General features: G+C 38.8%; 1 protein-coding gene across 50 annotated transcripts in view; it reads right to left on the bottom strand.

Annotated features, from left to right (window-relative positions):
- LOC123766472 (trichohyalin) overlaps positions 1-12,685 on the bottom strand; it is a 129,571-nt gene that overhangs the window by 7,835 nt on the left and 109,051 nt on the right. For 27 of the 50 annotated variants that reach the window (XM_069308244.1, XM_069308247.1, XM_069308246.1 and 24 more), the window contains 10 exons: positions 11,873-11,929; positions 7,345-7,401; positions 5,383-5,430; positions 4,837-4,887; positions 4,438-4,482; positions 3,742-3,783; positions 3,508-3,549; positions 2,869-2,922; positions 1,168-1,371; positions 476-565 (listed from right to left, as the gene is read on the bottom strand). In XM_069308244.1, the coding sequence (XP_069164345.1) occupies positions 476-565; positions 1,168-1,371; positions 2,869-2,922; positions 3,508-3,549; positions 3,742-3,783; positions 4,438-4,482; positions 4,837-4,887; positions 5,383-5,430; positions 7,345-7,401; positions 11,873-11,929 (690 nt within the window). The remainder of the gene's footprint in view (positions 1-475; positions 566-1,167; positions 1,372-2,868; positions 2,923-3,507; positions 3,550-3,741; positions 3,784-4,437; positions 4,483-4,836; positions 4,888-5,382; positions 5,431-7,344; positions 7,402-11,872; positions 11,930-12,685) is intronic. The other 23 variants (XM_069308256.1, XM_069308249.1, XM_069308251.1 and 20 more) reach the window with 23 other exon arrangements.

The following is a 12,685-nucleotide window of genomic DNA, read 5'->3' as shown; positions in this document are numbered from 1 at the left end:
ATACCTGGGTCCCCACATTTGACTCGCTATCTGCTTGGTTCACTAGGGTGAGTGGAATTAAGGACCATCACCCAGAATATCATCTGTACTGATGAAGGCTGAGCAGGCTCATGGAGTAGAAGAACTCCTGAAATCCTCTCCAGGTATGCTCCAAGTATACTAAAATAGGCACAAAAACCAAGACCACACCATATTGTCACCTTTGTCCACCTGGTACATACAATCCACACCATATATCACCACCTTTGTCCGACCATTACATACAACCATACCATGTCATCACTATTGTCCAACCAGTACATACAACCACACCATATCATCACTATTGTCCAACCAGTACATACAATCACACCATATCATAATTATTGTCTGACCAGTACATACAACCACACCATATCACCACCATTGTTCAACCAGTACATACAACCACACCATATCACCACTATTGTCCAACCAGTACATACAAGCCACTGACCTTGCCACCCTTGCCCCTGGACTTGGGCAACATGGGCTGGGATCTGTCCGTTTTCTCGAATGGTGACAAGTGTCTGAGCTTGGTGCCACCCTGTGGGAGAGGAAGCAGATCAGTAATGACAAAGTATTCATTACATGTATACATGCATACATAAACACACACCAGTGAAAAAAAAAGTAACAGAGGACCCTTTAAAATATGGACCTGTATCATTGACAAGTGTGGCAGTCAAAACACTAGACAAAATAAATAAATAAAAAATCAGTAGAATACCTGAAAAGAAATGACAAGTCAGTCTTTCAAACAGGAAGATCGTGAGTAAGAAATCTACTTAGTTTTTATAACAGAACCACAAAGATCTTAAAGGAAAGAGATGGCTGGATTGGCTAAATTTATCTGGACCTAAAAAAAAAAAAATTGGAAAAAAAATGAAAAAAGGCTTTTGACATTTTGACAACACAAGAGGTTGCTCTCGAAGCTAATACATTCTAGAGGGGTGACAGGAAGACGAAAAATTTTTTGACAAAAATGAGGGGAAAGTAATCAGAGCCAATGTATTAGACCAGAGAAATGTTATTAGTGGAATACCACAGGTTGGTGTTCCAATAGTAACATGGGTGTACCGTGTGTTCTAGCACACACAACACACTCATCCTGTTGAGCAACATAACACACACTAGTAAGAACCTCACCTCAATATTTCTGAGGAGTGTGTTCCAATCAGGCCGGGATCTGGAGGCCTTCCTGATCTGTTCCAACATACGCTTCCTTGCCTCTGACATTGGTTTTGGTGGTGCCATTCCTGGCATGGGCGGTGGGGGTGGTGCTCCTGGCATGGGTGGTGGAGGTGGTGCTCCTGGTATGGGTGGTGGCGGCGGTGGTCCAGTACCAACATGCTGAGGGTTTCAAGATAATTATATAGTTTGTTGTAGTGAGTTGTCAAGACCTGTCTGTTTATCTGTGTGTGTCCATGTATATATACGTATATACATACATGCATGTATGTATGTATAATTACCTAAGTGTAGCTTCAGGACGGGAGCTATGCTCGTGGTGTCCAGTCTTCCCGGTACTCTTGTCACATGATGCTTTCAAACTACCAACGGTTTTGCCCTCAACTACCACCTCGCTTAACTTTTTCCAACCGTCTACCACTTTGGAAAAGTGTGTGTATATTTTTAAGCAAAGGTTTAACGCTTGAGAATTATAATCAAACAACACTTAAAAATGTTAATTACTCCAAATAATATGCTGTATATCATGATTATTATTTGAAGTACTGTACAGTATTGTGTATAATAAACTTAAGCAGTTATGTCTTTGGTTAATAATTAATTAAGATACCTAAACAAAATGATAAACTGTACATATAATAGCAACAAGGAGGGTGTCGAGTTTCCCCATGGGTATCCTTCTGGGTGGGGATATGGCTGCCCCAGTGGGTACCCTTGGGGGAAGAGGGGGTACCTGCCCACATGGGAACCCTTGGAGCCAAAAATATCTGCAAATCTCCAGCTTCTGAGTCCTACCATGGTGTCATACTGGGTTGGTCTTGTAAGTAGATAATCAGTTTCTTCTATCTACCTCTACTTCAAGGTAAGCGACAAGCTCAATAGAAACGTATCGGTAACTGTTAAGCCAAAAGCACACAGGATGGGTTCCGAGCTTGGAGGAGTTAGCTACTCTTGGGCAGCAAAACATCCAACTTAAGAATATTAGTGTGAGATGTCATGTCTCAAAAAAAAAAAAAATTGACAGCCGACATTTAGACACAGACATTAATGCCCAATAAGTATGAATGATCACCGAATTATATTGAATGCAATTAATTTTTGTTTAATAACCTGACTGCAAGTGCTAATTTCAATGTTTTCATCACTACAGTGATAATCGTCTTACTGTCAAGTATTCAGTAATTTAAGGAGCAAATGGACTAGAGTAACTGGATACTTAAGTTGTGAAAAATGGTCCAGGATTAAAGTAAACTGCATACAGTATATACACCATAAAATTGGGTACGTGTCTCGGCATATATATCGCCTGCAATACTGTATTGCTGATAAGACTAAGCCATAAGATAACATATATGTTAATGATTACTGCATATTGCAAACTTTTAATAGAGTTTATAATACTGTATTTGTAGTAATTTATTTTATACATTCAAGGAATTTATATAGTCATATTTAATAAATTTTATATAGCAGATACAGCTGGATAAACTACTTATCACCATCTATGACAGATGTGTTTTTGGTAGCAAGGATGCAGATGCTTGGCTAAACTAGTTTGCGTTGATGCAAGGATTGTTGTGCAGCATGCATGTTGATGCAGATACAGTTACTTAACAATCCCAGTTATTTTACTTATGCAAGTGGTAGTTTTCTCCTTACTTTTGGAGGTGGAGGAGGAGGAGGCAGTGGTGGTGGTTTGGCTGTGCTCACCTTCTGGAAATAACACACACACAAATTCAGTATATTAAGGGTCAATTCATACTCCAAGAATACCAAAGATCATGATCGCTCCTCCTCAGGTACCATCATAAACACTCTTGAGGTTCCAGTGATGCATGCAGAGCAACAGGGAACTTCACCCCAGGATAACTCCAAAAATTATGGAAGTGATATCGAGAGGAATATTATCTGGTCACTGTGAAGAACTGGGAAAGAGAAAACATTGGAGAGCATGTCCGTGCAAACCTTCATGATGTAACACAGAAGTGCAACGCTATAAACAGTTATTGACTATGCAAAGGGAAACGTGCATGGCATCATTTGGAAGTCAAACCAACTTCTGTAATCAGAAATATTAGTGATGGGAATATAGACACATTCAAGTTTACTCTCAACTTGGTGTTTCACGACACTGTAGGAGAGAGAATGCACTAGCCTAGGTCAACATCAAAGAATCATCAGAGGTAGTGAATGACTGAGTCTTCTGATTAATGTGGAAGACCTACAGGATAGATCTTGTGGGAGAGGAAGAGGGAAAATGTGGGATAGGGAACCATAAGACCGAACCAGAGCACATACCAAGTCGATAGGCGTCTCCCACCAGGGCGTGGCGTACTTTGCCTGTAGAGCACACCAAGTGTGGCTTTACTCACCAATAAAAAATCATAAAATTCTATTATTATGATTTAAGAAAAATCAACTTTCAAAATATTTATCCAAAGCAAAATTATGATGATGATAATATCTGTACTGTACTTAAAAATCAACATTTAGAGAAACGTTTAAGATGTGTGGAAGCAAGCGACATCTCACCTGCTTCACTCTGGACAGTCTCACAGGTGTTGGCTCCGCCCGCTGAGTAATAGCAAAATAAATTACCAGGTAATATAACTACAAAATCAATTACATAATAGGTACTACTCGTATCTAAAAAGAATGTGATTAATGCAGCAGATTTTTAATTAACTTAATCAAAAAATAGTAAAAACCCAAAAGATGTACTGATCTTATACATGCTAAAACTACTTTAAAACATCAAAACATTAAAAAATAAAAGTTTAAAGCAAGGTCATGAAAAGTGAATTTGCAATGTAAAATTTGTTATAGAAAATGTTCAGCTTAGCTACTCATAAGTTTCAATAATGTCTAAAGTTTTAAAGATAGAACAAAAACAAGTGGGACACATGACAATCACAGAGTATAAACTATACAAAATAACAAAATGCTGGCTTTATGAAAAAACTGAAACTCTTAATAAATTATATTCAAACTACAGTATATAAAGCAACAGACAATATAAAAAAGATTTGAGAAAAAGAGAAAGAGACGGCAAGCAGGCAACACTTGGACGAAGCTCACAGATAATGATGATAAGACATAAATCTGGGAACTTGACATTGACTTTATTTACCAAGGAGTATTCAAACAAGATATAATCTTAAGACACTCATACATTAAATGGTCATCAACATAGAAAGTATGTCTTGAGACAGGGTCACACATCCATACCGTGTCCCATTTCTCCCACCATGCTTCTGTCGACTCCCTCTTGTCCTGAAAATCAACAGTTTGTTACCCCTTCCGTAAAAGTTTGGACACCACAATCATCTACAGCCAATAGGTTTTAATACTAATATCCAGTCATAACCTATGACCCCTAAAAATTGACAACCATTAGTTTATGCTGTTGTTTCTAAAGGCAGGCTGTGATAAGAGAAAAACTAATGTAACTACAGTAATCTACAGATAATCTCTGAGTGCAAGCTTTGCAAAAGTTAAAACTATAAACTATTTTCAACTTCACATTTAATAACATGTCCCATATATATTTGGAATGAATACAGTGCTCAGTAATTCAAAATGGGCACTCTGGTATGCAATTTGTTCATTACCAGGAGGTTACCTTACCATATGATCTATCACATCTTTCTTGAAAATGGGAGAGCCTGGACTCCATGCCTGCAGACACCGAAAAACACATGAATACGAACACAAGACAGATGTTTACTGAATAAGGGTTAACTTAATAGTTTAATTAACAGCTAAAATATTGGAAGCAGGAAATGGCAAATTAAAATAATGCAAATTCTAAAGATTTGCACATTAATTGCAAAATAATAAGATAATGGTTTCATAAACAATAACTGTATAATTAAGCAACACAGCAAAAAACAGGTTTAACAGAAGAGGAAGATTCTTATGATTAGGAGACAATGGGAAAAATACTGGGAGAAGGGGAGTTAACACTGATGATGAATGGATAAGATCAGGAGATAGGTATATGGGATAAGTTTTAAAATAAGGCAGAGATTAGTATTAAAAATGCCTGTGATAAGTGTAGGGATAAATCTGAGACAAGCATGGGGAAAAGTTTGGGATATATGTGTGGAAAAATATGGGATAAATGTTGGCTTGGGATGAGTGCAGGAAGGAATGGAATAGGAAGAGCCTCACCCTAGAGTCCTCCGGCTGTTCCCACCATGGCAAAGGACTCAAGCTGGCCTGTAGGGAGGGAGGAAGCTGTTCGTCATTGTTGCTGCAAAGCTTTGCTTGCAGAAGTCACTCCATAATCAGCCCTTGTTAATGTGTATGATGCAATGTCCATCAATGTAAATTGCTAAAAACAAATGAGAGCATTTGTTTTGAAGTTCTTGGGAACCATAACACAATGAATAATAGACAGCAACTTAGGTGTTCAATGAGCCGATTTCTCAAATCATTTAAGGTATTGGCTGGACTGCAAAATGCAGCAAGACTTACACTAACACACAACAGAATAACTGTTGTCGACATGTTGGCCAACATCACAAGCAGGGTCTTCAGCACAGTAGATCATATTAAATGGTACCGATGAGGATTACAAACCTTGACCCAGAATTATTGGCTTGCTGATTAGATTCAGTGAGTGGTATTAAACAGAGAAGCATATGACTGAATGAGCATTTCAAGCGACCAAAGGGTTCCTCTAGGCTATTTTCCTGGATTCAACCTTTTCATAATCTATATAACATGACCTTGAAACACACTGAACATTAAAAGTCTCTGATTACGGTGATGAGACACAGTTGAGAAAAAAAAAGATGCTTCAATTGAGGAACATCACATTCAAGTGCAGCTTCAAGAAAATTTATGATAGAGACTGGCACGTTTATGAAATGATTCCAAGCATCATTAGGAAGATTTCTGAGCCGCACTTGGAAGATAAGCGTGTCATTGTAGTGACCAGCTCAGAGCTATCCATAGCACTGTGAGAAGAGTGAACTGTTCCAACTATAAAGAATTCATCCTTTGACATTTATGTTTAAGGATGTGTGTGTGTGTATTCACCTAGTTGTGCTTGCGGGGGTTGAGCTCTACTCTTTCGGCCCGCCTCTCAACTGTCAATCAACTGTTACTACTATTTTTTTTTCCTCCACATCACACACCCCCCAGAAAGCAGCCCGTGACAGCTGACTAACTCCCAGGTACCTATTTACTGCTAGGTAACAGGGGCATTAGAGTGAAAGAAACTCTGCCCATCGTTTCTCACCGACGCCCGGAATTGAACCCAGGACCACAGGATATCACGCGTCCAGCGTGCTGTCCGTTCAGCCACCGTCCCTAAGTGAGTGAGTGAGTGTGTGTGGGTGTTGATTGTTTTTGTTGACTGTTGCTTGGTGATCAGCATGGTACAACATCAGAACATAAAACAACAAAAATATTGATTATATAACTTAAAATAAATGAAAAACAGGATGACAGATTAATGAAAGGAAATTAGTGCATGAAATTATAGTGAAAAATTTAAGCTTTATTATAAAGCCATTAATTGTGTAAAGCAAAAATTTAAATCTCATAGAAGCTTGAATGAAATTATGCATAATAAAAAGGCAGAAGCAGAAAAATAAATATTAAGAAATAATCCTAATAACTGGAAATAAATCTATATAACTTTACAAGGTAAGAGAAGTACAAAGGATCACACCAAGAGAAGTACACAAGCTCATGTCAAGAGAAGTACAAAGGATCACGCCAAGAGAAGTACACAGGATCATGTCAAGAGAAGTACAAAGGATCACGCCAAGAGAAGTACACAGGATCATGTCAAGAGAAGTACAAAGGATCACGCCAAGAGAAGTACACAGGATCACGCCAAGAAAAGTACACCGGGCCATGAGAAAAATATGCACAATCTTGACAAGAAGTAAAATTTTGGTAATGCAAACAAGAAGGTAACTGAGGAAAGGGGACAAGAGTAGTCTTGGAGGAGTGATGAATTAGTCACATAAGTAACAAGACCCGTGGTCACACCATGGGAACAGACGAGCAGTAGGAAGTGCACTCAAGGATCAAGTTATCCCGCACGTGAGATCTGACAAATCGCAAAAATCATATGTGAAGGCAAGAGGTTGGGCATGCATGAAGCAAGGACCTCACCCTTGTTTCCTGAGGCTTGTCCCACCAAGGCTGGCAGACGGGAGGACTCTTGCACACCTGCGCTGGTGGAAAAAGCTTGTATATATTGATGACCATATATTATTATTTGGTTCCCTGTTGCCGGGAACTGGAAGCCAGTTAGGATTTCATATTCAGGGGACAGGAAGCCTGGTAAGATTCTGTTGTATGGGACAGGAAGCCTGTAAGGCTTCTAGATGTTTTCCTAGCCAATGACTAGGACACAACCCCACCCCAAACAGTTTACTAACTCATGAGTACCTATTTACTACTAGGTGCACAAAGGCATCGGGGTGTAAAGACACGGCCAAACATCTCTCTCTCTACCCGGCTACCCGGGAATCAAACCCATGAACAATCGGTAGTTTCGTTACTATATTGTTAAAGTAGTGTCAGTACAGTACTAATGTTTAATGATCTTTTGTAGTTTTATGCAGTACATTGCAATGAAAAAATAATGCTTGATGTTTAGGTAGATTGTGTGTGTGTGTGTGTGTGTGTGTGTGTGTGTGTGTGTGTGTGTGTGTGTGTGTGTGTGTAATTACCTAAGTGTAATTACCTAAGTGTAGTTACAGGATGAGAGCTACGCTCGTGGTGTCCCGTCTTCCCAGCACTCTTTGTCATATAACGCTTTGAAACTACTGACGGTCTTGGCCTCCACCACCTTCTCACTTAACTTGTTCCAACCGTCTACCACTCTATTTGCGAAGGTGAATTTTCTTATATTTCTTCGGCATCTGTGTTTAGCTAGTTTAAATCTATGACCTCTTGTTCTTGAAGTTCCAGGTCTCAGGAAGTCTTCCCTGTCGATTTTATCAATTCCTGTTACTATTTTGTACGTAGTGATCATATCACCTCTTTTTCTTCTGTCTTCTAGTTTTGGCATATTTAATGCTTCTAACCTCTCCTCGTAGCTCTTGCCCTTCAGTTCTGGGAGCCACTTAGTAGCATGTCTTTGCACCTTTTCCAGTTTGTTGATGTGCTTCTTAAGATATGGGCACCACACAACAGCTGCATATTCTAGCTTTGGCCTAACAAAAGTCATGAACAATTTCTTTAGTATATCGCCATCCATGTATTTAAATGCAATTCTGAAGTTAGAAAGCATTGCATAGGCTCCTTGCACAATATTCTTTATGTGGTCCTCAGGTGATAGTTTTCTATCTAGAACCACTCCTAGATCTCTTTCTTTATCAGAATTCTTTAAAGATTTCTCACATAATATATAGGTTGTGTGGGGTCTATGTTCTCCTATTCCACATTCCATAACATGACATTTATTAACATTAAATTCCATTTGCCAAGTGGTGCTCCATATACTTATTTTGGCCAGGTCTTCTTGAAGGGCATGACAATCATCTAAATTTCTTATCCTTCCTATTATCTTAGCATCATCAGCAAACATGTTCATATAATTCTGTATACCAACTGGTAGATCATTTATGTACACAATAAACATCACTGGTGCAAGAACTGAACCCTGTGGTACTCCACTTGTGACATTTCTCCATTCCGATACATTGCCTCTGATTACTGCCCTCATTTTTCTATCAGTCAGAAAATTTTTCATCCATGATAGAAGCTTACCTGTCACCCCTCCAATATTTTCCAGTTTCCAGAACAACCTCTTATGTGGAACTCTGTCGAAAGCCTTTTTTAGGTCCAGATAGATGCAGTCAACCCAGCCATCTCTTTCCTGTAATATCTCTGTGGCCCGATCATAGAAACTGAGTAAATTCGATACACAGGATCTTCCTGATCGAAAACCATACTGTCTGTCTGATATTATATCATTTCTCTCCAGGTGTTCTACCCATTTAGTTTTGATTAGCTTTTCCAATACTTTCACTATTACACTTGTCAATGATACAGGTCTATAATTGAGGGGGTCTTCCCTGCTGCCACTTTTGTAGATTGGAACTATGTTAGCCTGTTTCCACACGTCTGCTACGATTCCTGTACACAGGGATGCCTGAAAGATCAGGTGAAGTGGAATGCTGAGCTCAGATGCACATTCTCTCAGAACCCATGGTGAAACGCCATCTGGGCCAGCTGCTTTGTTCCTCCCGAGCTCCTTTAGCATATTTTCCACTTCATCTCTAGACACCTCTATCCGCTCTATGTTGTTCTCTGGAATTATTGTGTCTGGTTCTCTGAAGATTTCATTTTGTACAAACACACTTTGGAACTTTTCATTTAATGTTTCACACATTTCCTTTTCATTTTCCGTGAATCTGTTTCCCATTTTCAACCTCTGGATATTATCCTTTACCTGCAATTTGTTGTTTATGAATTTGTAGAATAGGCCCGGTTCTGTTTTACATTTATCTGCTATCCCTTTTTCAAAATTTCTTTCTGCCTCTCTCCTTACTGCTGTATAATTGTTTCTCGCATCTTTGTATCGCTGGTATGTTTGGGGGTTTGGCCTCTTCCTATACTGATTCCATTTTTGTGTCTTTTGGTCTCTTGCCCTCTCACAATTTCTGTCGAACCAATCCTGTTTTCTGGTCCTGCATCTCTGTTTTGGTATGAATGTTTGTGTGCCTTCCTCGTATAGTTTTAAAAATTTGGCATACATTTCATTTACTTCCCTGCCTAGCAACAATTCTGTCCAATTACACTCATTAAAAAAATTTCGAAGTTCCCCATAGTTGCCTCTCTTTAAATCGAGTTTATCAACTGTTTCAATGTCCCCATTTTCTTCTAGATGATATCTTAAAGCATATTTAATGTCTAACAGGACGTGATCACTCTTTCCCAAGGGAGGAAGGTACTGGATGTCAAAAATCTCTTCTTCTTTCCTGGTGTGTGTGTGTGTGTGTGTGTGTGTGTGTGTGTGTGTGTGTGTGTCTGCATGTACAGTACAGTATACATTTATTTAACAAAAGCATATAGATTGAAGTCCAGTATACTGTTAGAATTATTATTATTATTTTTTTAAAGCAACTAAACTGAATGCCTGATGACTTCATTACTTAGCGTTAGATTTTAGGCCTATCAATCTTTGTAGGGTTATTAAGGCATATCAACCTCTGGAGGGTTATTAAGGCATATCAGCCTCTGGAGGGCTCATAAGGTCATCACAAGGGATTACTCATCCTCCAACAAGCATACTTTAGTCCCAAACATAGTTCAGGACTAAACTCGGTTACAGTGAATGTGTACCCTATGCTGAATGATCCTGCACCTGAGAGCTGAGGGACACATCTACATGTAGCGAACATGAAGTAATGTTTGACAAGTATGACGTGTCACTGGACTATGTCTACAGAGATACATGTGTGTAGCTCCGTTATGTACAACTAGTAATAACATGCGTTACCAGCATAAGATAATATAAAAAAAAAATAAAATTGTTCCACCTGGCTGGTGTGGGTTGACTGGAAATGTTATTAAACTGACCAGTTTAGCAAGTACAAGATGGCAGGAATATATATATGCCAGAAGAGATACCACTCGGTGTATATACACTCAGTTTACTTTTGTCTTGGACTAATACGTTCAAAGCTAAAGTATAATTGGTGGCTGGTCAGTAAGCCTTTGTAGTGTCCATAATAACCCTCCCGTGGTTGATAGGCCAAAAGCCCAACACGAAACCAAGTCTAAAACAGCATGTTGATAGTTCATGTGCAAGCATCACACTAGAAAAAGTAAAAACTTAAAACATTGTGGAAACTTAGCTACAGTACAATGAAGCTAAAACGGCAATTACATCAGCATAAGCAAATTAATATTATTCCTTTCAGCCTCTCTATTACATAAAAACAATAATTGAACAAATAAAGGTGAATCTATTAATAATATTAGTATGGGTGAAATAATTTAATAATTGAAAGAGTATAGTAGATCCAGGGAAAGTATTGTTATACAGAGGCTAATAAAACTATTGCTATACAAAGGCAATTTGAGCAAAGTTTTGGTACATGAAGGCTACTAGGGATAAAAATAGCACATCTAATGGGAGAAAATGACTAGAAATATTAGAAGATATGAATGGTAGCAGTGAGCGGCACGTTGATGAACAGGTGATAACAATTTCTTGCCGAGATTTATACGAGAGAAAAGACTGATTGTATACAAGTGGAAGAAGTGGTGAGCAGTGCTTAAGAGCCTCAAGACCTGAGAGCCTCAAGACCCAGGTCAGGATTCGGAAAACTTACATGTCAACATACAAGGTCTGCACCGCTTACATCGACCATGGCGGCTTAGTCGGTATTCACTACGCACATTACGAACTCTAAAAGTGCTATGAAGTCGTCCATAATAATATTAGATTGAAGATGACCTCGTAGCACTTAGAAGAGCTCAGTGTTTAGTATATACAAACTGAGAAACCATGATTGGGGTAAAAGGTTCGGATCTGTTAAGTGGACACATGAGAAGTCCAGATCTCGTAAGTACTGAATCCTGGCCCAGTACAGTATAGTAAGAGGTAATTTTGGCTTGAGAGTATACTATAAGGTTGAGAAAATCTGATAAATAAAACTTTCATGGACACGGATAATCTCACCCTGGTGTCTTCGGTAGGCTCGGGGTTCTCCCACCACGGCAGCGGGCTGCTTGAACCCTGCACGGAGGAGAGAAGATGCTCATACAAAGATTTAAATGCCAATAACTGTCAAGGATAGCTGTAACCATTGTACTAGATGGTGTTTTCTGTATGTTTAGCCATCTTATGTTTGGAGTTTTCCCGTGTGATTTGGTAGTGGCTCTTTGGCATGCACTGATATTGCTATTAGGAATATGGGCACCTGTACGGTCTAAAGGTATTCCAACCCAGTTTGATTTCTGATTTTATATAAACTTCACTTCTTTTGGCAAGACCTCCTCGACCAAATGTACATACAGTAATTATTTCCCTCTTGCAGTTTTGGATTTTCTCTCTTACAGGTTGGGAATATGAATACATATTAATCTTTGTTAAGTTCATCCTACCCCCATTACTTGATTGTTATTTCTTGTTGACAAGTTTGTAGTTTTGACAGAGTGGGACTTGAATATATCGACTCAAATATGAAGATGGTTTAAGCATTTTTCAAACTGTTCTCAAACTTTATGCACCACAATTTTGACATTGCCAATCACAGCATCCATATTTTCACTGTTTAAAGCCTTGTAATATTAACTCTTCCTAGGATTCATATTGGCCTCAATAGGTTACATTAGGTTGTCTTTGTTCGAACACTTCTTAGGCCAAAAAAAAACAAGCTTCACATTTGACCCTTGTCAGATTGTGAGAATGAGCTGTATATTTGTCCCTGTTGCTTTCCAACTGAGCAACAGGAAGATGTCTTCAGACACTGTTATAATCATAATCTTGCTA

Source organism: Procambarus clarkii, chromosome 62, assembly GCF_040958095.1.
Source record: "Procambarus clarkii isolate CNS0578487 chromosome 62, FALCON_Pclarkii_2.0, whole genome shotgun sequence".
In the NCBI taxonomy this organism is placed as follows: Eukaryota; Metazoa; Arthropoda; class Malacostraca; order Decapoda; family Cambaridae; genus Procambarus; species Procambarus clarkii.
This window is presented reverse-complemented; position numbering and strand designations above follow the sequence as displayed.